Source organism: Diadema antillarum, unplaced genomic scaffold (genome assembly GCF_040938485.1).
Source record: "Diadema antillarum isolate AM-2024a unplaced genomic scaffold, OU_Dant_1.0 seq00000659_RagTag, whole genome shotgun sequence".
In the NCBI taxonomy this organism is placed as follows: domain Eukaryota; kingdom Metazoa; phylum Echinodermata; class Echinoidea; order Diadematoida; family Diadematidae; genus Diadema; species Diadema antillarum.
Genome location: NW_027271571.1, coordinates 602,052 through 628,809, shown reverse-complemented (window position 1 = coordinate 628,809; position 26,758 = coordinate 602,052). Strand labels below are relative to the sequence as shown.

General features: G+C 39.1%; 1 protein-coding gene across 1 annotated transcript; it reads right to left on the bottom strand.

The window, feature by feature from the left end:
• Positions 1 to 26,225, bottom strand: LOC139736634 (cytoplasmic dynein 2 intermediate chain 2-like). Its single transcript, XM_071647385.1, has 13 exons — positions 26,203 to 26,225; positions 25,679 to 25,763; positions 25,078 to 25,140; positions 23,397 to 23,478; positions 22,660 to 22,832; positions 16,073 to 16,147; positions 15,354 to 15,420; positions 12,324 to 12,460; positions 10,661 to 10,817; positions 9,306 to 9,413; positions 8,109 to 8,266; positions 2,398 to 2,606; positions 1 to 809 (listed from the first exon to the last, which is right to left on the bottom strand). The coding sequence occupies exons 1-13, from the start codon at positions 26,223 to 26,225 to the stop codon at positions 677 to 679; spliced, it is 1,470 nt and encodes a 489-aa protein (XP_071503486.1). The 3' UTR covers positions 1 to 676.
• Positions 26,226 to 26,758: the final 533 nt, after the last annotated feature.

Here is a 26,758-nt window from a genome sequence, read left to right as displayed (position 1 = left end):
TCCCCCTGCCTACCGCAGAAAAGCAGCACAGAACATGGTAGCTTGCAAATCTGCAGGAACTGAACACCACAAATTCAAAATTTTCAGGAAAATTCTTTGTTTTTCTTTCACTGTAGTGTGTAATATCTATAGATACTAACCTGTTCAAAATATTCCCATTTCAATATCGTACAAACTCAATGAAGTCTGAAACCCCAAAACCTGCCAAAGGGGCTAAAAATAAATTTGTAGATTTTCTCCCCAATTTTTCCATACTGAAAAGGTTTCCAATGATGTAGATTATTCCAATTTCATTCCAAAACCCTACCACAGACATGGTAAGAAGCCAGCTGTCAGATAAACTGGCTGAAACAAGACTCAAAATTTGAGATGCACTCTATCGCGTTGGAAAGTAGACATTCAAACTCAAACAACAGAATAACAGAATAGCAAACTGAAAACTTTCAAAATTAAAAGCATTGAATTTTAAAAATCCATATACTTTTGAACTTGTGAGATTTCAGACTTTTTTCAACAAATATTAGATTTCTTCCTTTTCCATCCAAGTCACCTCATTTTGAAGTTTTCTCTTCTTGGAAGTATACTGTAACAGAAAGTTTATTTCTAGTGGGAACTACACAGTTGTAGTGACAATGTATAGCAGCCAACACCATTGGCCTCTAGCATATTCTCTTGATCATAAGTCCAGAGCAGAGTCAGCAATGTCTGCAAGCATCTCTGCTTCCCGTGACACCTGTACTGTCAAATCATCACTCAGCTGCCAGATCATGATCACACCATACGCATCTCCCGAGGCAAGTAGACGCCGACTGGAAGAACATTAAAAAGAAATGCAAATAAAAAAAAAAAGATTGTGTTACATATACTGACGTAGAAAATTGTGTTACATTGATGCTACCATTTTTATTCACAGACAAACCACAATAGCCTTATTTCTCTACATAACAAGTAGTTTAAGAGGGCGATTTCTTTCATATTACTCCATAAATTTGTAGTTGTTGACTATGCAGCATTAGCGACTATGATCTGAGAGTCAGGGGTGCCAAATAGAAAAAACAAAACAAACAAACAAACAAAACCAACAGCCTAGATAGCAGTGTTTTAGTATTCTACTGCTTGATATCTGATGGCCTCTATGGGAAACAAAATGCCAAAGCCATCACTAAATTAAATTCACAGTCCTTTCAAAACTTCCATGCACCCTTGTCATGGAAATTCATAAATGACAGGCTATGGTTTTATTTAATGTTCACATCTTTCTGGATCTACATGGTAGGGGATGCAATACCGAACTTGAGTAGAGTCATGTGCCTGCTTTAAAACTCCTCTTTCACATGTTACTTTTCATAGCATTTATACTATGGTAGGTGAAATACACCAACACACACAAAAAACCCCAACAAAACCAACTAGAAATGTCGCTACAGCGATTGGTATGCCTCCACCATAATGCATGGTTCTCCTAATAGGTCTATAGTACAATGTCTTGACAATGTGTGATGACAGTTTCACACAATTGGCAAAATATTAAAATGACAGGTTTACCACAAATGTGCTGAATGTTCACTTTCCTAGAACTAGGTTCGATTGGATGAATGATTAAAAAGTCAGAGTACAGGTATTTGGGGAATTGAGGATTTTTACTAGACTTTTGACCCTTTTATAACTTTATGCATTGAGTAATTTTCAAGGTATGGAGAAAAAGTGTAATTTCAGTATTAAATATTATTATCTAAACCTGGCCTTTGACCATTGACCTCAAAGTTCCAAAGAGAATCACTGTTACGTAGAACATGCATAAATATGAAAATTTCATGATACCTTGAGTTACTTTCGAGATATGGAGGAGGAAGTGCATGCATATATACTAAGTTCCACAAAGATACCTTGAACCATTTGCGAGATATGGAGAAAAACATGAAATTTCAACCTTTTGACTTAACCTTTGACCCTTGACCTTTGACCCCTGACCTTTGACCTCGTGACCCAAAACTCTCTCTGGAGAATATTTGTTTGGTAGTTTATATATACACTAAGTTTTAAGAAAATACCTTCAGGGAATGCATGGATATGGGGGAAATAGTGAAATTTTGAGCATTTGACCTTGACCTTTTGACCTTTGACCTTGAGCATGTGCCCTAAAAGTTGATAGGCACAACTTCACCCACTCATACATTTACATGCAAAGTTTCATTAAGATACCTCAAACAGTTTTTTTAGTTACGCTGTCCACAAAATTGATTACGGATGGAAGGACGGACGGACGGATAACCCGAAAACATAATGCCTCCGGCACCACTTCGTGGCGGAGGCATAAAAACAAGTGTCGGCTGACATTTTTGTCGAAATTGAACCAACCAGTTTTCACCATAAGAAGTTGTAAGAGTTCAGGCTTACTTTGATTTGTTAAATTCCACGACGCTGACAGGCTGCTTATCCTGACTTGCCTCCAGACTGCATGTAGGTTTGACCTTGCTTCTGCGGAGGTCATAGAGGAGGAGATGACCTCGTCCTGTAGCAGCAGCAAACACAAGAGGGCGCACAGGGGACCACTGGGCTGAGAAGATATAGCCTTGGCCAGGTTCCACAGAGAAAATTGGCCTTGCCTGGAGAAGGATGAAGAAAGTACAGTAAACCTTGTGTAAGTCAACATTGACAGGACCAGCCTGAAGGAATATCTGTTGACTAATGTATACGTTGACAAAATGTTGACTTGAACTGATTACTTGCTCTTACACTTGATGGTACCTTCAGTTATTTCTAGATGTTGATGGACACATAAAGATTACAGGATGACGTGACCTTTTATAGAATATACAGAAAGGCAAATTCAGCCCAAGTCTCACAAGTCAATGAAATCTTTCAAAGGCAGAAACATATGATCAGATATATTACTGTCCATTATCTCCCTGCTTTGTGTTTCAAGAAGTGGCTTTTTACCAACCTGGAATTTAATCATTGTAGGTCATCACCAGCTATCGTAACAAACCAGTCGACATGACCAGCTAGTGAACAAAGCTCAAGTTTCCACATGAATGTGGTACCGGTATGCAAAAGCGCACCATACTTATTATTAGGCGGGAACACGGTTGCCATAATGGAATCAGTCTGGGCCTGCTTGGGCAAAGTCTGTGTTGGGACCCAAGCAGCATAATTCAATTGTAGACAAGTGAGCTGTTTTTTTTTTTTTTTTTAAGGGCTTTCACAATGATTCAAGAAGGCTCCAAATACTGGCTCCAGTATGAATGGGATAACTGTTGAATCCAAAGTATCCTTTGGTACACGGACAAGGGAATACAATGTATGATACAATCAAAATTTTGCAGCTTCCTGCTATGCTTCCATTTAACTCTTCACAGCTAACAGCCATCGAGATGGTACATTGAAGTGATGTCGAAATAAGAAGTTATTACAGGTAGCGAACGGAAAGTCAATTTTGCACAGATCTACTGAGATGACATTGACACTTTATCACATTGGATGTAGTCAACCTCGCATACCTTGAATTAGTCGGGACTGAAGAAAATGGTTTGACATACGCAAACTTCAAGGTCCACGTACGTCGAATTTTCTTTGACTTTTCCAACATTTATCGATGTTCAAAATGATATCTGTTTTAGTGCCTACCGATTGTTTGCATGCTTGTCAACTGAATTTGAATCGACTTTGATATGAATGAAATGAATGAAAATCGATGTTCTTCTTTCAACACTGTTTTCTGGTGGACAATTAAATCACCTATCACCATAAAAACAAAAAGAAAATACCGGTACGTAATCAAGTGCAAGACGGGGTTGCAGAACATGCGTGCTGAATGTACATTGCGTGTGGATGACCGTGGTGTGTCTACAGAATACTGTGTATGCATTTGCGTAATACTCGTACACGTCATGTGGAGAAACCCGTCGAAACACAAACTAAATTTACCAAGCACACAGTTGCACAATAATCACAAGAATCACATTCTTAGTTTTGCAAACTATTAATATTTCACACAACTATGAGTGTACATGTGTAGCTCACCAAGAACATCTAGAGCTACAGGAGCGATGGCAATGTCGCACCGCTACGCACCGGTCTTCAGTGTGTCTACCAGCAGCACTCACAGTTAGCCGATTGATACCATTAATCATTTCCAAATGTAAAAGCAACAATCTGTTATTTATTTTAGCATCGTACGGAGCAGTATATTATCGTTATTCACTTCCAAATTTAAAAGCAAACATCCGACATTTATTCTACTATCATAAGGAGCCGAATGTTATTGTTGTCCACTTCCAAAAGTGAAATGAATCATCTGACAACTATTTTAGCATCGTACGGAGCCGAATGTTACTGTTTTTCATTTTTGAACGTCAAGGCAGACATCAGACATTTATTTTACCATCAAACGCAGCTGAATGTTACTGTTATTCATTTCAAAATGTAATAGCAAATATCCGACATTTATTTCATCATCGTACGGAGCTGAATATTATTGTTACTCATTTCCGAACGTCAAAGCAAACATTCAAAATTTATTTTAGCATATTCCGGAGCTGAATGTTATTGCTATTTACTTTTGAACGTAAAAGCAAACATCCGGCATTTATCTAATCATTGTACGCAGTTGAATATTATTATTATTAATTTCCGAACGTCAAAGCAAACATCTGACATTTATTTCCGCATCTTCCAGAGCCAAATGTTATCCTTATTCATTTCCGAACGCAAAATCAAATATCTGACATCAATTTAAGCACCATGCGGAGCTGAATCTTACCATTATTCATTTCAAAAAGTGTAAGCAAACATCCAACACTTATTTTAGTATCACACGGAGTCGAATATCACCGTTATTCATTTCCAAAATTAAAAGCAAACATCTGACAGTTATTTTAGCATCTTACGGAGCCGATTGTTACCGCTGTTCATCTCCAAAAGTAAAGGCAAATATCCGACTTTATTTGGTGGACCGACGTGCGTTTTTGGTGGCCCCGGGTCACCGGGCCACCGTTAGTGTCGAGCCCTGAATACAAGTGCAGCACACGAAGGATGGGCTACTTAGTTGCCAAAAAACAGTAGTGAGTAATATTGCAAGATCAGATTCGGGCTACAGCTTCTGAGTACAGTGCTATTACTGTAATCATAAACATTTACTGAAGAGGGTTGTTCGCATTAGAAAAAACAAAGAAGCAATCTTAGGGGGCCTATACTCATTTATGCTAGAAAAGAAAAATAAATCAAATCACTGAAAACTCAAATAAGATTCAAGTCAAAACAAGGGTAAAGTAAATGATGATTTTTTTATACCCCCACCAAACGAAGTTTGAAGGGGGTATATAGGAATCAGCGGACAGTCGGGCGGTCGGTCGGGCGGTCGGGCAGGCGGTCGGTCGGGCGGTCGGGCGTCGGGCGGTCGGGCGGTCGGTCGGGCGGTCGGTCCGTTGCAAATCTTGCGTCGCGAACTACTTCCTCAGTTTTCAACCGATTCCCATAAAACTTGGCACAGATGTGTGCCTTGGGTTGTAGATGTGCAAGACATATTTTTTGACAGTACTCAAAAGTACGTTGCCATGGTAACGGCATATTATGGGCAAAAATGGGTACAAATCTTGCGTCGCGAACTCCTCCCACAGTTTTTGATCAATTTTTATGAAATTAGGTACAGATGTTCATCTGAATATGTTAATGTGCAAGACACATATTTCCGCAGTGGCAAAAAGTGCGTTGCCATGGTAACGGCATGTTATTGGCAAAATATAGGGCAAAATGCTTCATCAGTGTTCTTCCAATTCTCATGGAAAACATATTGAATGTTTGTCTTAGGATATAGGTCAGCATGACACATTTCTTGACAGTGACAAAAAGTATGTTGCCATGGTAACAGCTCACATATTATGAGCCAAAATGATGGAAAATTTTGTGTTGCAAACTACTTCCTCAGTTTTTGCCCAATTTCCATGAAACTTGGTACAGATGTGTGCCTTTGGTTGTAGATGTGCAAGACGCATTTTTCGACAGTACCCGAAAGCACGTTGCCATGGTAACGGCATATTAATGGCAGAAGATCAAGGAAAGATCTTGCGGATTTAACTACTTCCTCAGTTTTTTGACCAAAGCTTATGAAATGTTGTTTGGCGGGGGTATAACCAGTCACTGTAGCGACATTTCTAGTTTTTGTCTGAAAATCGTACAGCGTATCATTCCATAACATCTAAATTTATCAGAATAAACTGTTGCTAAATCATATCTATACTATTCTTTATCATGCTAGGCCTATACTTCCAGATCATATACCACACTATTTTCATAATCGCATTGCTGAAAAAAAAAAAAGTGTTTAGTGCTTGCATTCTCGGGGGAGAATTAATGAAACAAAGTTCGTGAAATGAAAAAGGTTAAAAAAGCACTAGCAGAAGATTGATGTTTGGACAGTGGACCGTGATTAATGTCAAAGATATAGCTGTCAACACCTAAGCAGATGCCCCACTATCGACGGTTAAGAAATCTACGCGCACGGCATGACTATCACAATCGCAAATCAGAACACAGTGGTTAAAGAAAAGAAGATGATGGGGCAGAGCGTAGTGCTATCGTAAGCACTCCATTGGCAGGGTGCTATATATGCATACCGTGTACGTGTGTAGGTAGGTGTTGGGGATTTTTCTTGTCAGCTGTGTACCAGGTATTTCTTTGGGCGCATGATCGTTCCGGTCTCAGAATATTTACAATCGAGTGTGAAAAGATTTGTGACATGTCTTCGCTGTCCAGGCGCGCTTAATCGGAAATGCTGAGTGATGTTTGCAATTTCGATGCGAGCAACATGCTGGGAAAAACAATAAGTTAATCAAGATCGGAACATTAGATTTCCCTTCGAGGTAACCGAACTTCGAGTTAGTTTTTTCGAGTTACGCGAATTTTGATACATGGAAACTCCATAGGAACAATCGGGACTTTCATTTTGCCCCCAAAGTAAGTGATAGTCGGCTAATCCGACGTCGAGGTAAATGAGGTTGACTGTATTACCTGTTTGATAGACATCAAAATTGAAACTCACTGTGTGGACTATCAAATATGGAATGTCAGAAAGAATGGAAAATGCATGCATTTGAAATATCAATGAATGAACTGACACAGAAACAAAGAAGTTTCAATGGTATAACATATCAGTCGGACAAATCAATTCTGCCATAAACTTCTCCTGGGGCCCATTTCATAAAACTTGTCATCAGTGACAATTTGTCATAGATGTGACAAGCTACTGAAATCCTTGCATCTGATTGGCTGAGAGCAAATTTGTCATAGAAATGTGGCAGTTGTCACTGATGACAAGTTTTATGAAATGGGCCCCTGGTCAACAATATTGGCAATCATTATAAATCATCATCATTCACTGTTACATGTATTAACAGACAAATAATTGGTGAATTATTGAATCTTTGAACTTGTCCTACACTCCAGTTTGACTGCCATTTTAGAACAGTCAGAAACAGCTGGCCAGGTGGCATATGTCATGAAGCATGAGACACGTACATCCATACACCCAAAGACACACACATGCATACACACATGCATGCATATAACATGGCCACACATTCTTCAAGGGTATCCTTTGGTTTAGAATGATAAGGGCATTAAGTTGCCACTAAAGCCATACTGTTCGAGGCACTTTAAACCCGTTGAAGACGAGTCTCGAGTACACTCAGACAAGTGTCTATTGGACATGCGTGTTGTAGCAAAATCAGCCATCCTCACAGGTTAACGCCCTTTTACATTCTCACCCGACACCTTGCTACTGACCCTTTGGCTCAGGTAAGTTAAACATGATCAGTGCACTAATTTCTAATGGATGTACACAAACTGCTAAACTTTTCTACCTGTATATTACTGCATAAGCTGTTATTTTTTTGAGGGTTTGATTTTCACGAATTTCTCGAATCACTGTTGGACCTTAAATTTAACAACACGCGAAAAAAGCTCCAATTGACAGGCATTATTAGTGCACCTATGACAGTCTTGGTGTCCAAATCACGAAAACAATGTCTAACAAAAATGTCCATGACCTCCTAATTTGCGAAAACATCTCTTCGCAAAAATAAAAGCTTATACAGTAGGTTGTCATGTACCTCTAGCATGCTGTAAACCCTGATACACATGTCTGTGCCACACGAAAGGAAGAGGTTCCTGTGGAAGGGAGAGCACTGGAGAGCATGGACTGGACCATCGTGGGGGTGGAAGGCAAACGTAACCGGAGAGTACAGTGGGATGGACAGGATTGTCTCACCTGTAGCAGAGACAAACAATGTACAATTTGTGTAGATGATGCTACCATATCAAATCTGGTGTACCTACAAGTACAGTGTATGAATGTTTACACATATCTGCACTAGATACACTGCACAATACACTAATGCTTGCCAGATCTTGATGCTGTCATACTTAATTAACTGATTTTGACAATGAGTTGTAAAATTAATCCCTAGGATGCACTTCATAATATTTCCGATATTTGGATTTATTGCAAGTTCTCCTGTTGACTTTGTTCTACATTGCACATAGTTAACAGTCATGTATGGAGATCTTTAATCAATGTATATATGAAGACATTGAGAAGAAGATAGAAGGTGGATAAGGACGGAGAAAGAGAAAGAAGAAAACCAAAAATAAAAACAAACAAGAGACAGGATGGCAGTTGCACCATATGTCTATCTCTTGCAGTATTTAATCCAGATGGCTGGTGATGTTGGCATTTGCATATGATTGTTGATGCTTGGGTTAAAACCTTATTTGTCAATAAACACTCATTTACTATCACTGTACATCAATGAACAAGCATTTCACTTTTTACATTGTGTGAAAAAAAGGGTGCCCATACATGCTACTTGAGTCAGAAATACATGCATAAAGAATCACAAATTACTCAAGACTTAGTGTGAGGACTCATACTGTTACTTTGCATGTATAATACTGTACACCTCGGAAGCTAAGGTTAACCAAATGCCTCACAAACATACCCAGTAAACTATTATACAGGGTAAAATTTTTGCACTGTCTTTATTTTCGTGAATTTCACCAGTTGTACAGGGAATCGCCGAGTAAAAATACTTAGTACTAGTATTGTCACTTGTTATTCATTTCTTTTTATGTTGTAAAAGGTAAGTAATGATTACTAAACCCTCATAAACAAAATCTGTCAAAATCCTTGGAACCCTTGGTAAATCTAGCCTTGATTTTCAAGAGTTGGAATTCTATTTACAGACTACAAACCACAAAATTACTATGATCTGTATCTTCACTAACACTTTCACTTGCTTATCACTCACCAGTTGGGATAGGACCCTTGGAGTTTACAGAACACTTGAAGAGCCCACCAGACTCAGAGCCTAGCACAAACTGTGTCTTGTCCTCCTCCACAAATGACACTCCACTCACTGAAAGATATTCAACAAAATTGGCATAACAGAATAACTTCTATCAAAATAAGGATGTTACAAAACATTTGAGGGCATTATATCAAATGCTGTCATCCCAAACACAATTAATCCTTCACAATTTTCCCCTAAATCCCACATCCTACCACCCATTGAGATATGTGCCAATAGTTATTACAGAAAGGTGATATTGATTTGCAACTTTTGAAAAGATTGCCTGCTCCTAAGCTTTCAAACTGTTGTACTGATGTTTCAGCATTCATAGAATCCACATGTGTTTTTGCACAACATTTTCTTTAAGTGAAGACAAGTTTCAGCAGTATTTGTTTGATGTACACTGCAACGGCCAACAAAGCTACAACAAACTGGCTATTATATTCTGCCACTACATGCTGCCAGATGGTCTGCAGCATATAGGATGTCAATGTATTCTAAATTGGGAGTTGTGCGAGGGTCGACCAAGCCAAAGCTTTAGCAGCACGTTACTTGCAGTGTGTACTTCATGTCATAGGGTTACATAATACGTGAAAGCGTATACAACCCAGATAACAGATACAGTCTCAACTTTATTTAAACCTGAACACTTCAACATTTAGAAAATTGTAGAGCAATTTTCTTAACCTCAATTGTGGAAGCCTCAATAAAGAGAATTCAGAGCACAACTGACCCCTAAAACTTAAACTGATCTTTGACTTACAGAGACAATGTTAATTACAGACAAACAAGGAGAAGGATCAAATGTCCTGCATCCGATTATGTGAGTGTACACCTACACCATCCTAGCCTTGTGTGGTTACCAACATATGTGAGATTTTGGGTTACTGCAGCAGTTAATAATGTCCTTCATCCGTAGAAAAAGGTTGTGAAGAAGGAAACTTTATCTACTATGCCTGCCAGCCAAAGGAAAACAAAATTTCTATTGAATTGTGGTACTCTGTATAGTGAGTATCCCAACACATAACTTTGAGTAACATCACTGGTACAATTTAGACAATTTGGAAATGTGGTCACCTTGGTAATTTTCTGTATTCTGCACATCAGGGGGCTGTAAAAATGCCCATATCAAAATCAGGAGTTTCCATAAAGCACTACAGAAGATGAAGTTGTCATACATGCATCTCAATGGGTGAAAAACTATCTCCAAATCAGGGAGATTTTACATTCTGTTCTCAGGATATTATAGGATATCTAAATTAACACTGAGCCTCCCACAGCTTAAAGGAGACTTGGCAGCAATGCCATCATACCTCCCATTTCTCCATCACTTCTTGACCTTGACCCTGCATTGAAACCAGCTGGCAGGCAACTTGCTAGTAGAACAAACCCTTCCTCCAGCACGAGGGAGCCCTTCCTCTCATTGACAACCCAGCGTAGCACCTTCCCATCAGCACTTGCACTGATAATCTGTGCAAAGATAGAGTAGATGTTTGAAATCACATGACGTCCTTAAACAATCAGCTTTTCAATGCAAATACACAAAGCACAGTAAACTGTTACAAAGCTTAGGACCTGACTTAATAGCTGTGTGTGGAATAACAGTCACTTTGTCATATGGTCTGGTGTCAAGATTCCTATTTGCTACTGAAAAAGGACCACACTCTGCCCTTTCATGTTATTCATACCACAAGGGAGGTTCCCAAAAGTATATATAATATGCCCTCAGTGAACGCAGAAAGATTAGTGAAACTTGCCTGTTCTACAATTTCACAGTTTCAATGACTTTCTAGGTGGCCATCTGCAAATACAAGCTCTCTGCAGCAGGTTGCCTTGTCACTGTTATAGAATATCATTCCACTGAGACAATGAAAGAGTACTTGACCTTGCTCCTCCATAAAGCACAGAGGAAATATTTACCTTAATATATCTTAGTAACATATGTCAAGAGTGTGTATCACAGTTTTACTGATCTTCTACATTTCCTGAATCCACACAAATGTTTGGGGCAAAGTCTTTCTTACATTACAAACAGGGCGATACTGTCATATTATACTGATATTGTCTTAAAAGAGGTGCGTAACACCTGATATACTCAAGGTGTTATATTTCTCCAAGATAATGGCATGCTGAGGGAGAATATTGTCTCAAGGGGGAAAATTTAATTCCCAAGGGACTGTCAAGTTTTATAGTACAATACTAGACAAAGCAATATTTGTTATAATATATGGTCCACATACAAACATATCACTTCATTCTAGCCCTGTAGGCAGCCTGTCATATTATGGAATTATTAATACCTTATGTGATATCACTGTTTGCAATTTAATGATTTCAATGCTCACTGCATTAGTCATGTGATTGAATTATGATCACTCACTGATCAGTAGTTATGCTGACCATTTGAAATCATACAGACATTAAAGGTCCTGTTTACCTTTGGGAGCAGTGATTTTAAAAATGTTCAAGATACCACATTTGATGCATATGAGTAGGTCTGTTGTACCACAAAACATCCTACCATATAAAATTTTCGCAATAAAGCCTAAAATATAAGGAGATATCAGTATTTTTCTAATAAACCATGAGTGTAGATGGTTTAATCTGGATACACTTTTATTATAACTATAATGTTGTTTGCATTTTGTATATTTAACCATTTTTGCAGTCTTGTACTAGGATGGTAAGGGCAAAACTCCCTGCCAAACGGGCTCTTTGATCAATCAGTGTTCTACAGTCATCAAAGTCATCATCGATAAATGAGAATACAATACACATATAATGTCAAACAGGGAACAGACAAGACCATGCTCATATTCAATGTATTCTGACTGTCACAGCCGTTACACGTAAACGTGGCTCATGCTGTAGTAGTGTGGAATGTACATCCTTATTTTGACTCTGTCACAAGAATGCTTCCTTATGAATTGTAACTTGATGTGAATACAAGAAGGGCTGAAAAGGCAACCCACTTACATCATATTTCTTTGGTCTGCTTGGGTCTTGCAGCCAATAGAGTTGTGCAACTGGCTCACGATGGGTGTCATCCCCAATGCCTGACGTAGCAACCAAGTTCTCATCTTCTCTACTTAGGTCCCACACCATAACTTCACCTGGTTAGTCAGAGAAAAAGAGAGAGAGACACTTTAAGTTTCTAAACTGTGACAAAAAAGAAACAAAAAAAGAAAGAGATAAAGTATGCCCAAAGCAGCAAGGATCATTTGTGACCCTGCACCTCAAAACAAACAAAAAGTCGCCAGGCATGAATTTTTAGTTTAGACCATATTCTGAAAGAGCAGACTTTAAGCTTTAAAATGATGCATAACTCAAATCAAATGGACTCACCTAACCTATCTAAATACTGGAAAGAAAGCACAAACTCAGGAAAAGTGTGAACTGAGAAAAGAGGCTCTGAAGTACAGTGTCTATTCAAGCGCTTAATCTTTACCAAGCCGTGCTGGCTGTGCGATGAATGGGACAAAAAACAGGAAGTAAACCACCAGAGTAACGACAATGAAGGGATTATCAGATTAAACTGAAATTAAGCATGCCTCATTAACACATTCTGTCCATAATTAATGCCAACTTTCAAAGCAGTAGCACTATCTTTTCAAAAGTTATTAGAGTTGAAAGTGAAGAGTGTGGACAAGGTTTTTCAGAAATGAAAAAGGGATTCTAAAGACACACCTAATCACACTGTTCTACCAAAAATGTTCAAGATAAACTGCTAAAAAAACATACTTTCCTGCCCGTTTTATGATACCAAATTTTAGCATAATGTAAAAGAAGACCCGCTCTTTCAGAAAATATGAAAAAGTCATGTTGGGCTAGGTTGACCCTTTTCACTTATTTTCAGTCCTCACGCAAAATCAGTGTGTGCGACTTAATGTTCGTTTTGAGGTGCACGGTCACATTTGCTTGTGCCTTCAATAGTTCCATTAATCTTTTCCACTGAAAGTCAGTTAGTGCTGATTTCTGGTTGCAATTCTACCTGTATGGATCAAAATAAAGAAACCCAAGAGTAGATCAATACATCATCATGTTTGTTCAGTTTTTGTCTCTCTTTCTGTTGATTTGCATGTATTTTTTTTTATTTTGTACATAACAATTGGCACTTTAAGCTGATCAGATGCATAAAACCTACAAGCTGGAAAACAAGAGGGATCATCCATTCAACCAATCAGCCTTTCCCGCTTACCACTTAAAATGAAAAATCCAGTTTATGGCATCAATGGACACACCAACACTTGACTATGGAATGGAAAGGTCAATAAAAAAGCTCTGATAATGGAAGGTCTAAAAAATAACTTTGAAATTGAAAAGGTTGACAAAAGATTGGGGAATGAATGAGTTTAAAAATGGTTCTAAAAATGTATGAGTTAAATATGCTGTACTTTATTCATGGCACTCATTTCATCAGCAAATCTTGCAAAAATATGTGTATATGAGCTTGGAGTGCTTTGATTAAACATATATTCTGCAATAAAAAAAGAAAGTAGTTTCTTGTCCAGATTTTTTGGTGATGTGGGAGGTCCTTACTAAAGGATATATTACTAATTAAGGCGCTCATGAACTTTTGCACTGTCTCATACAATGGTTTTTCAACATGCAAAAATTAGCCCATAAAGCCCCTGTTCCACTATGCCGTTCTCGCTACGATTTGGCAATTTTCTCAAATCGGGAAGGATAAGCGGGGGGGTTTCAAGTCGATAAAAGACGGAAAAACATGCATCAAATTGCACCATTTACAACATAAAAATGCAAAAAGTTCTCACCCTCTCCCACACCCTCCCCCCGTTCCCTCCGCTCGCTCGGGCTCGGTCGCTTCGCTCCCTCACATAGTAACCACCGCCCCTCCCAATATCACAAGATCATTATCCAGGCTACGCCGGTGCATGTAAGCGGGGGGTTTCAAGTCGATAAAAGACGCAAAAAGCTGCATAAAATTGCACCATTTACAACATCAAATGCAAAAAGTTCTCCCCGTGGGAGGGGCAACATCCCCCTCCCACACCCTCTCCCCCCCCCCCCCCCTTCCCTCCGCTTGCTCGGGCTCGGTCGCTTGGCTCCCTCGCATAATAACCGCCGCCCTCCCAAGATCAGAAGATCATTATCCAGGCTACGCCGGTGCGTGTAAGTGGCGGGGGGGGGGGGGGGGGGGGGGGGGGGGTTTGACCTCGACCCCCCCCGGGCTGCGCAGCCCCCCCCCAAACTGAAAAACGTTCCGCGGCCCCTGATTACTACTAACTGCCTGAGTGCAGTGAGGCCCTGACACCTTCAATTCAAGCAAGGAGTATGTACATATATCGAAAATCATTTGTGGTGCGAAACCTGCATTTCCATCATAATGGGATAGCAGCTCACTAGGACTAGTACTATACATAACCACTATCTCAAACCAAGTCATGGCCATGGTATGCATACATGAGCAAGTATGAGAGTGTGGGGAGTCTTGTCCACTCACGGTGTGCATGAAATCATGATTGCTAGGTTAATTTCTGATGTTCTTCCGGCCACCCAAAAGTAGCAAATATACAAAAAAAAAGTGGATGTAGCAACTCAAAGGAAATGTGAATGGGGATGTGACATTTTTTTTTAAATATTTTCATCAGCAGTTTGAAAAACATTAAAAAGTAAAGAATTTGAACGCGGCGTCCCAAATCTGATGTGTGCGAGGACGAGAAACTACTTTCTTTTTTAACTTTGTCTTATCCATAATTGGCTGGTGGAAAATGCTTTAGAGGCTTTGATACTGTAAAAATGACTCTGAACTTGCAGCTTTATTGTCAATACATTAGTGTTTATTTATCTATCCTAGATGTTGCACGAAAGCATATTGGAAATGACCTTATGATCACTTAGAGAAATACTTAGCCTGCTAATATTAAAGGTGAGACAGGTGTGAAATGACACCCTATGATACAGTGATGTAACACCAAATGCGTGACCTAACTCATTCAAAGCTATAAAGGCAAACACAAGGTAATGCTTGAGAGGAGATATTACCATTGAAGGTCCCTCCAACCAGCAGAGCTGGGTGAATTGGGTGAAAGGTGGTACACATGAGACAGCTCTGAAAACAAATGACATAAAATGTACTTTCACATTTATACAATACCTGCAACAATTATATTTTACATGAATATCATGCCTTCTCTACCCCCACTTGTTTTTAGCTAAAAGGCACCCTATAATGTCTAAATGTATAGAATATACACTGTTAGGTTATTTTCCATATAAAGCTCCAAGATAATCTACCATTGTGTAATCTCTCTAGGACAAACAGTCAAACATTCATCATATTGCAAGATCACTGTAGTATTTTGTGTATTTCCACTCTAAGCTTCTGGATCTGCAACTTTATCAGGGTAAAGTGATGAGGTTAATATCTACCAAATGCAGTATGCCAGCCATTAGTAGTCAAACCTCTGGTCTATTTTTTTTTCTTTCTTTCTCACTTAAACCCTTCTCTGTACAAGTGATCATGCACAGAAAAGTTTGGCAACACATTTTATTGCCGCTTTGAAAAACTTTTCTGACCCAACACTGCATAAACAATTTCTACTAATGATCCCATGTCATCTGTACATGGAAATTGAAAAATAGGAACCCAAAAATGTTGCCACCACATGGTTATTTTTGCATAAATAGCAGTAAAAAGGACTTTGACTGACTGTCTCTCATTTCCTCTGGAAGATGTCTAAAGGTGCTCTGACAATACTTACAGAAACATCAATAGCCACATCTGCTTTGGTTGAACTCATGCTGCGACGCTCCAGGTTCCATGTACACAGACTTCCCTGTCAGAATGAAGCGATGCATACACATAGCATTCATTTTGACTGTTAAAAAGTAATCTTTACAGAAGTCACTACAGAGCCTTGAGAAGAAGGGTCTAGATGGTGTCCCTTGACAGTGTCATTTCCTGAATTATATCCATTTTTTCAGGGTCCTCACAAACACGTTCAATGCATCATTCCTTGCCTATAGGAGTATCTACACACAAATTATCGTTTAACTGAATAGAATGTGAAATGACGACTAAACCTTGCAGTGTCGTCGTCTTCTTCTTCATATATGCCTCCTTTAATCCTGAACATTCTTGCAGATTTTCTGTGTGTGTGTTTGTGTTTAGGGAACTGGTGATGGTTTTATGTACTGACTTGTGTTGAAATCTACAAGGGAATTGTGCATCTTGTAGAATGTACCAAGCCTGAGTGTTTCTCTTCTCTTCTGGAATGTTCAACAGCTAAGATGTTGTAGCATTTCAGAGACACTGGATGTGTTATGATAGCGGGTGAACACGTATCTGGCAGCTCTTCTCTGAACCATTTCAAGCTGGTGGATGGAACCTGCTGTGTGGGGATCCCACAATAAGCATCCATACTCCAGAAGAGGGTACACAAGGGTCTTGTATGCTGTTGTTTTGAGTTGAGAGGAGTGAACATGGAGATACGATGTAGGAAGGCTAAGATGTTGATTGCCTTCTGTCAAACTCCAGAAACATGATGATTCCAATTCAGGTCTGGGGTGATGATGATACCCAGATACTTTGTAGAAGAAACAAAATCAAGGACCGTACCATTAAAGGTGTACTCATGATGCAATCTTGTCTTCTTTCTTGTGATGAGATACAGTGGCACTTTTGTGCATTGAGCTCCATCATCCACTTGCTTGACCATCTGTTGAATTCATCAAGGTCTTGTTGAAGACTTCTAGCATCATCTTTAATATGAATTGATAGTCATGAACATAATGGCATCATCAGCAAACAGTCTAACTGCAGATCTATCTTGTCTGGCAGTTCGTTTACACACAAGAGGAAGAGGCAAGATCCTAAAACAGAACCCTGAGCAGGGGCGGATCCAGGGAGGACCGCAATCGGCGCACGCCCCCCTATATTGAAACAAAAGAAAAAAAATGGGGGAAGGGGTGCGTGCGCCCCCCTTTAATTTTGTAAACACACCCCCTCTTTACGGAATTCCTGGATCCGCCCCTGCTGAGAGACGCCTGATCCTACTTCCACATGTGATGAAGTTGTGCCTTCCAGTACAACTTGCTGTTGGGTTTTTGTTTTGTTTTTCTGTTACAACCTTGATGCCAAAGTACTCCAGTTTGTGAAGCTCATGTGTCTGACTTTGTCTATCAAAGCTTTTCTGAAATAAGTCACACTGACTTCAGTTTGATTGTGTTCCTCCATGCTCTTCAAGAGGTCACTGACAAGGCCCAAAAGTTGAAGCTCACAGGAACGTCTTGAGCAAAAACCATGTTGAAAGTCATACAGGATGTTGTTTTTATTGCTATGTCTCATGATGTTGCTAGCAATGATGTGTTCCAACAGCTTACACACAACACATGTCAGAGAGATGGGTTAATAATTTTCTAAGTTCGTTTTGTCTCCCTACTTAAAGATAGGCACCACATTTGCCTGTATCCAGTCATCTGGAATTTCCCCAGTTTGGTAGGACAGACAGAAAATTGCCCAAAGTGGTGGAGTAACAGCACGAGATAACTTCTTCAGACCTAGGGCTGGGATGTGATCAGGTCCAGGTGCCTTCCCAGGTTGGAGCCTATCTAGCATCTCCGTGGTGCCTGCTGTGGTGATGTCGATTTTGGGCATGGATGTACAGGGAAACTCTGAAGGAAGAAGATCCACGGGTGGACTTGTCTCCTGAGTGAATGCCTTCTTGAACTGGCAGTTCAATACCTCTGCATTCTCCCTTGAACTTGTCTTTGATTTTCCATCTTCAATAACGAAGGAATTGCACTGCTGTCTCATCTGTTGTTTTTCACAAAGCTCCAGAATCTTTTCATGCCTGTGTGCTTATCTAACAAGTCAGTGGGTGTGAAGAGAGATTCTACATGATTCCAGAAGGCTCTGCATGACTGTGCTTGGATGTCCTTTTTCAGCTTTTGTAGTTCCTCTTCACATTTCAATGGTATGGGTCCCTGTTTGTTTTTGAAGAAACTGATCTTTTTGTGCAACATGTCCCTTTTCTAGACTAGCTGAAGAATTTTACCATTGATCCACGGCAGGATCCATTTTGGACATACAACATCTTCTGTGGAATGAACTTTGTAGTTCCTTCTCTGATTCCTGTCTTGCAGAGAAGCCACAGATCATGAACTGAAGCTTCTGATGCTCTCGATGAAATGTTACCACTCACAGTCTGCATGTGTTCTGCAAAGCCCTACCCGTCCGCTTTGCTGTACACTGGTACCTTTCTTGGGATTTGCTGCTGCTTTCATGGCCAAGCTAAGATCGAGCTCAGCAATCAGGCAGTCATGATCCGAGATTCCTGGTATGACTTTCACACTGTTCATCAGAGTAGGGTTGTTGATGAGGAGCATGTAAAGAACATTAGCTTGGAATGTTGGCATGTTGACTAGTTGAGTTAGGTCATGATCATCACCATCTCTTATTTTCCAAACCAGCAGTATGCATATAGAATCACCACATTCTTTATATCATGTAATATGACTTTCTCCTTGTATTATATGTTGAAATGCCAATTAGTGAAAATAAGATAATAATTGATGATGAAGAGTGGGGTGCCTACATGCTTCTGCTTGCAGGGTTTGCCACTTTCACCCAGGGAGGTTAAAGGGATGGCACAGTATTGGTGGAGCTGAGGATTTGGCTTTTAACTTTTTGCGAGATACCAAGAAACCACTTATGAAATGGTACAGAGCATGCCATTCTAAGAGGAATTCAAAGTTTATTTGATGAAAATCGGTTTTGGAATGGCTGAGACATCCAAAAACAAAGTAAAACAAAGCAATCATAATAAAATATGGGTCCCACATCTTATTAGTATTGCTCTGTTTTGGGTATCTCAGCCATTTCAAAACCAATTTTCATCAAATAAACGTTGAATTTCCTTGGAATTACATGCTCTTTCATATTTCATAAGAGGGTTCTCATTATCTCACCAAAAAAAGTTAAACAAGGAAAAGTAGAAATTACGCGGTGCGTAATATATGTCCCCGCCGGAAGTAGCATTTTGTAACAAAATGTGCAATATAGGTAAAAAATCAAGGTCAAAGGTCAAAGAAGTCAAAGGTCAAAATTCTGTGTAGAAGTTTTGAAGCCCTCACCTAATGCCATCACATAAAGCAAATGGAATCGAAATTGGGTTAGAAATGGCGAAGGAGTAGCATTTTGTAGCCAATGTACAATATAGGTACAAAATCAAGGTCAAAGGTCAAAGAAGACAAAGGTCAAAATTCTGTGTAGAAGTTTTGAAGCCCTCACCTAGTGCCATCACATAAAGCAAACGGAATCGAAATCGGGTTACAAATGGCGAAGGAGTAGCATTTTGTAGCAAAATGCACAATATAGGTCAAAAATCAAGGTCAAAGGTCAAAGAAGTCAAAGGTCAAAATTCTGTGTAGAAATTTTGAAGCCCTCAACTAGTGCCATCATATAAAGCAAACGGAATTGAAATCGGGTTAGAAATGGCGAAGGAGTAGCATTTTGTAGCAAAATGTACAATATAGGTCAAAAATCAAGGTCAAAGGTCAAAGAAGTCAAAGGTCAAAATTCTGTGTAGAAATTTTGAAGCCCTCACCTAGTGCCATCACATAAAGCAAACGGAATCGAAATCGGGTTAGAAATGGCGAAGGAGTAGCATTTTGTAGCAAAATGTTCAATATAGGTCAAAGGTCAAGGTCAAAGGTCACAACTGAAATTCTGTGTAGAAGTTTTAAAGTTCCCATGTAGTGCTATCATATAAAGCAAACAGAATCAAAATTGGCTCATAAATGACAGAGAAGTAGCAAATTGAACATTTTGATCACACACAGACGCACACACGGACGGACGCACGGACGCACGGACGCACAGACACACACACGTACGGAGCCCGTTTCATAGTCCCCTGCTCGAACTCGTTCGGCGGGGACAAAAACTGAAGTTAGGTCTCAACCAAAACTATACGAGCCCTTTAAAGGGTGTGTACAGTTCTGGTCGAGGTGAAGATTTAGCTTTTAACGTTTTGTGAGATATTCAGAAACCACTCTATGAGATGTCAAAGAGCATGCAGTTCTAAGGGGTATCAAAAGTTTATTAGATGAAAATCGGTTTTGAAATGGCTGAGATATCCAAAAACAAGGTGAAACAAAGAGATACTAATAAAGTTGGGGCATGTCGCCTTTTATTATTAGCACTTTTTTGGATATCTCAGCCATTTGAAAACCAATTTTCATCAAATAAACGTTGAATCCTTCTTATGCTCTTTTATATTTTATAAGAGGCTTTTCATTATCTCACTTAGGAATGTTCAAAACATGAATCCCTACCTCACCCAGTACTGTACAGTCCCTTTAAAGTCACCTCCAAGAACCACAAAATGCATCCTATCTAGTCAGGACAAGGACCTTTCCAGTTCAACTAGGCTATCTTCATCTCCTTCATGAGGTCGATACAATGCATTTCACATCATTTCAATCATTTTACAATTTGTTTCAAATTCTTGTTCTCTGGATACAGGTAGGTCTTGTTTGGTAGTTATAAAGACTCCTCCACACGGATTGTTTGGTCAATCCTGGCAGATGATATTGTACTGTATAAGTTGTTATTTTCGCGTACAGATATTTTTGCAAATGAGGAGATCACAGACATTTTCGTGAGATGTTGTTTTTGGAAATTGATGCAGAGATCTTCATAAGCGCACTATTACCTTAGCACATGGTGACATTTTCGTGTGTTGTTAAATTCCCGGCCCATGTGTGATTCACAAAATTCGTGAAAATTAAACCCTCGCAAAAATAACAGCTATATGCAGTACTCGTCTGTGGGAAACACCTCAGCACTCCTAATGCTTTCAGACAGCCAAGGACTCTGTCTTTGTCCTCATCAACCCTACCCTAAGGTCCCCACTGGAGTAACCTGAGAAAGTTGAATAACTTTGTATCCTCTACACAACATATGGCTCCTGCTATTAAAGTTGGCGAAGCTCGGATCATTCAATTTACAGAATAATATGAAAATACCAGGTTAGAATTTGGGCAAAATATGTTCACATGTTTATGTGCACAATTGAGCCAACACTGCCAGGAATCACTATCAGGAACAACTTACATACTTATTACTTCTAAGAGCATCTAAATGCAATATGACTCAGTCATCTGCACAAGATCTTAAATAAGTTTCATAATTCTTGGACATTTTGGCCCTGCTGTTGAACCCCAATGAAGCAACTTGACCCATGTGAGTAGCATTGTATCCCCTACTCCTAAGGATAATTTTTGCCAATTTGGTGATAATGTGAGTATGCCTATTCCCAAATAAAGGAAAAGATGAAGACGTCAATCTTAAACTTTGGGTCCATCTCACGTTGTTATACAAAAAAAAAAAAAAAAAAAAAACACTGCCTTTGTTATAAATGACAATACTCTTCACATCCAGACATGACTTCGGGATGCAAAGAGTTACAAACTTTGGTGCTTTGAGGCCACAATGAAAACACTTGAACCATTTGAATAGCTTTTTTTTTTAATATCTTACCACTTCTAATAATCCCTGCTGAGTTTGGTTAAAATGCATTTTACGGAAGAAAATGAAAATTCAAGATGAATCCTTTGGGCCCTATCCCAAAACTTGTTAGCCCCTAAAATGCCCAATCTTGCGACCAATAGGGCACTGTTCAGCAATACCTTTAATTCTGAGAATAAAAAATGCAATATCCATTTACTTGTACTACTTTGAATCTAGAGAAGATCTTTGAAACTTGAATGGTTTCCACCCTACTGGTACCAACAAAGGGCCCACATGATGGCCACCTTTACCATTTGAACTGATGAAAATACATCACAATTGCCCTCTTGAGCCCATGCCCTAGGTGAGTTAAGTCACAAAAGAAAGAAGCTGCTGTAGACAGGTAGACTGCCTTTAGCAAGTGAAGAGAAGGGGTGCTTTAGAAGACACAATTGAGGTAGTTGAACTTTGGCATCAGATCAGATCAGTGTCTTCAATCCTGAATATAAACCCTTTGAATTGAGATTTTGCAGGTTGTGCTTAAAGACATGTATATTTAAATTACTTCTCCTCTTATGGCCTTTATCATGTCCAGTAAGTGGTTTACATACAACTAGCATTACATGTATCTAGATTGTGGGCTCTACAGGACTCATCCAGATCCAGATGGCTATCAAAAATGACAGGACACACAGAAAAGCATGAAAAATGGATCAAAATCAAATTTTCGATTTAAGTGGTAGATGCTGGAGACATAATGTATGCAGAAAGACTACATGTAAGAATGACATCACTGGGTGAAGGTCATCGCAGGAAGAACCAAGTCCCTCTCACCTTGTGTGTGCACCAGTCCTGGTGGTCCATCCTGCCAAAGGACACTGCCAGTGTGGACCCATGGCAATTCCAGGACAGTCCTGTGCACTGGAGCTCTCTGTTGAGGGCAGTGTGCTCCAGGACATGGAGACAACTGACAGCACTATTATCATCCTGCCAGTTCACCTCATAGCCTTAATTGGTTGTGACATTTGACAAATAAAAATAAACAGAGAAAGAAAAACTTCAAAAGAGATGATTCAAAAGTACCACAGAAAACCTATGATGATAGTGAGTAATAAATACATACAATCAATGCGGAAAAAAAATAACCTCCAGGAACAACTGAAAATAACATAACATATGATTAAGCAGAAACAATGGTGGTATGAAATACAAATATGAAGAAATGACACAAAGCATAGGAACAACTAAGAGAACTGAAAAAGAACCCCACCCCAACCCCCACCCCACCCCTACCTCTCAAAAAAAGGAGCTCAGCAGATGAATACATAATATAAGAGTTTGGATGGAAAATAAGAACAATCAATTTGAGTTAATAGGATGAACACAGATGACGGACATTTAAAAAAAACAAGATGAAATGTATTCAACAGAATTGAACTCTGCAGCATCAGAAGCTATCAACCTCAGAAAGGTTCATAGAATTGACAATGACTGTGATAGAGAGAGCTCCAATGCAACATTTATTCTTTCTACTATGGCAAAACAAACAAACAAAAGAATGAACAACTTACCATCAAATGCATGGCTTCTTGCATTTTCATCTAAACACCGGGACACTTCAGGAAGAACACGACGAAGAAAGTCACCCAAGCCCTTATTTTGGGGAAAAAGCATTATTTGATGCAGTTAGTGGTTCAGTACAATAATGGTAACATACTGTATACGGCATATATTCAGCAAGTTCAATTTTCCCAAATTGGGACTTCCCGGCATTTTTTATTGAGTGGCTAAATTCACAGTCATGGAGTACACCAATGGATGGAGAAATCAGGGAGTTTGCACATTCATTTACACAGTAGGCATGCCAAGACTCCATTCTACTAAACAGTATTCTCACGTGTCTCGTGCATGCAATAATATTGTGTATTGCAAACCAATGCATACGCATTCGCAATCACATTGGGATCAGAGTTAATATCTTTGTGTATTGTTAAAATAATGAATAGCAGTAGTCTCCTGAGATTTGTGAAAACAAAAAAAAAATATTTAAATATAGGGCATATTTAGTGACTGTAATCAGTGAGAAATTTAGGAGTATTCTGTACTGTTTCATAAACTATGCACTGAAGAATGTCGGGCAGACCCTAATGAGACAGAAATTCAAACTTGCTGACACAAAAGTATGAAGTGAGTTATAATGCTTTAAACTCTGTACCACTGTGCTGTGTCAACTTCACTTGTATAGTGCGAATACTTTGTTTTAGTCACATCAAAGATCCACATACTTGACCACGAGTAAACATTCTTCACACTTCAATGTCACACACAACAGATTCTCATCATTGGAAACAGAGCTCAATGTTTTCAGTATACAAATTGGAGTTATCCACACTGCAAATGAACTCATCCAATGAGCATGACTTTTGCCATGGTAACCAAGTGTATAGAATTCAGTGCTCAGCAAAGAGAGTTCTTCTCTCGCTCCTGGAAGGAACTTCATGACAAGTCCGTAACATGCTTTAAGACTTAAGTCAAGTACCTGTGGGTCATCTTGATTATGGGAACTGTGCAATAATTAAACGTCTTTCTTTACCACATCATTTCTGAGGGATTCTATGTCACTCTATTTGTGTGATATTTTCCCCCCTGGAAATAACAGGGTATTCTACTTGTCAGGTTCCTGTTACTCCTCTACCTGCATGAAGTCATTCCAGTACACACTCCTGACTGCACATTTTGGTCAAGCTTATCCACATCCTAATCAAGCAAACTTATCTACATCATTATCAACACATTTTCACACACTGCATGCGAGGTAACATGAATGCTAACAGACAATGCTATTTACAGATGTGATGCATGATCATAGTGCTACTTCACCAAATAAAGCCTTCATTTTATTCAATGCATGGGCTGATATTTAGTGACACACACAGTGTTTGTTCTGTATGGTTCTTCTTCACTTGGAAACCTATGGTTAATTCATGCTCCCTGTGTTTACAGTGTACTTCAACACTATAGATCAACTCAACCTGTCAGGAAATCTGCCATTACTGTGGTGTCCCATGTGCGAAACAGCATGTTTGCACAGGACACTGCACAGTAATGGTGGATTTGCTGCCAGGCCGGCTCAGTCTTTACCATATGTAATACCACAAATGCAAGAAGGCTTGCAAGAACTATATTTTCACCACATTAGACATAAACAACAGACAAACTCACACAGATAAAATAAGTACACATAGGTCATACCTCAGGGTTGGAGCCTAACAGCTCCAGATTGGGGACTGTCTCTGGCTCAGGGATTGTCTGGACCTGTTTGGAATTAACAGGAGGTTGCAGGTGAGGACTAAGGTCTTAATGACAAACAATGCTCTTTTCCACACTATCAAATGCAAACACACACTACCGAGGATTTAATCCTTATCTTTTTTAATTTAGCCATAATGAAATACAATAAAATTTCGGATGAAGGGTTTTATCTGGTGGATGATTTGCAACCAGCATTGAATATCCTGGAAAATAGCTGAAAGACTATTGCCCAATACAGCTTTCCTTTGACATTACTTCAGGTGAATGCAAAATGAAATACAAAGTTCCTTATTTCACCGGTTGAGTGAATGTGGTATTGAAGTTTATTGTCCTGATCCTAAATCGCACACCATTACGTGTGCAGTTTTGTGTGTGTTAACAAGATACTTTGATTTATTCCCCAAGGATGGGGGGATTAAGATTAATATGGAATAAATGTTTTCATCAAAATTTGTAAAAAGAAATCAATCATTCTCTCTTCACAAAAAGTCAGGATGAAAAGCTAGTAATCATCAGGTACAAGGTGTAGATGTAATTATACCTCCACATGTGCCCTCTTCACAGCCTGCGCTGCAACGTCATGGACCTGCACCTCTAAGGTCTGAGTTCCACTGGATGTGAGAGACCTGGAGAATGCAAATAGCAAAGTTGAATGATGAGGTATGATGCTACTTTGTGGAAACACACATTATCTTGAGAACTGCTGGATGTGTATCTCTTACAGGCTATGGAATGAGGAGTCCTGATGCATATCCTGTACACCTGTCACCTGCATGTGAGCACTTTTTTTTTTCAGTGATCTTTTTATTAATTCCATATAACAATTTCAAAAAAATATACAATAATAATGATTGTCCATGTAGCACACTGAGCTACATGGACAAACAAACACACACACACATACACACACACACACACACACACACACACTCACCCATCTACTTTGTCTCCATCGCCAACAACGTAGTTTCAACTCTGGAACAGCAGTTTGTTTGTTTTTTCATTATATTGAAATTTTTTTATAGAATGAAAATAAAGGATAAAAAGAAATATCTCCATCAGCACCATTCAATGAGCACACGGCGCATGCTCGCGGTTACCATGGCTGGATAGCCAAAGGCGCGTGTTGTTTAGCAGCATGGTAACCACGCGCCTTATAGGTATCATAGCGCGATATTATTATTGTTTGCTTATAATCTATTTTATTGATGTATTGACTTGTAAAGACTCTGGAAGCTCAATTCAAAGCACTCCCGTTTGTCATAACGGATTTTATTTTACAACACGACAAAGTCTCTTTTATAGGTAAGCACATAAACAGCTGTTTTGCTGATTATAATTATCAAATACGTATTTCACAAATATCTTATTTGTTTGTTTGCTTTGATAATATTTACATTGCAAATTAGCAGGATTGTCTTATTACCATCAGACCTCTATTTAATCTTTGGTTGGTGAAAAATATTATTTATTACTGTAGTACACATTCAGAATATCTTCTTATTAATGTTAGCGATATCCAGTACCGGGGGGTATGTCATATGCTCCGTAACGCGGTATCTGTTTATGATTTATGAGTTAATTACGAAAATATTATGAGAGCTGGTTACAATTTGTAAAC

Excerpts from the sequence above, each read along its gene's own strand:
- LOC139736634 (XM_071647385.1), bottom strand. The coding sequence starts at position 26,225 with ATGCGCCGTGTGCTCATTGAATG. Across the intron at positions 16,148-22,659 it reads AGGACTGGTGCACACACAAG|GGAAGTCTGTGTACATGGAA; the intron begins GTGAGAGGGACT and ends TCATTCTGACAG. Across the intron at positions 8,267-9,305 it reads CAAGGGTCCTATCCCAACTG|GTGAGACAATCCTGTCCATC; the intron begins GTGAGTGATAAG and ends TCTCTGCTACAG.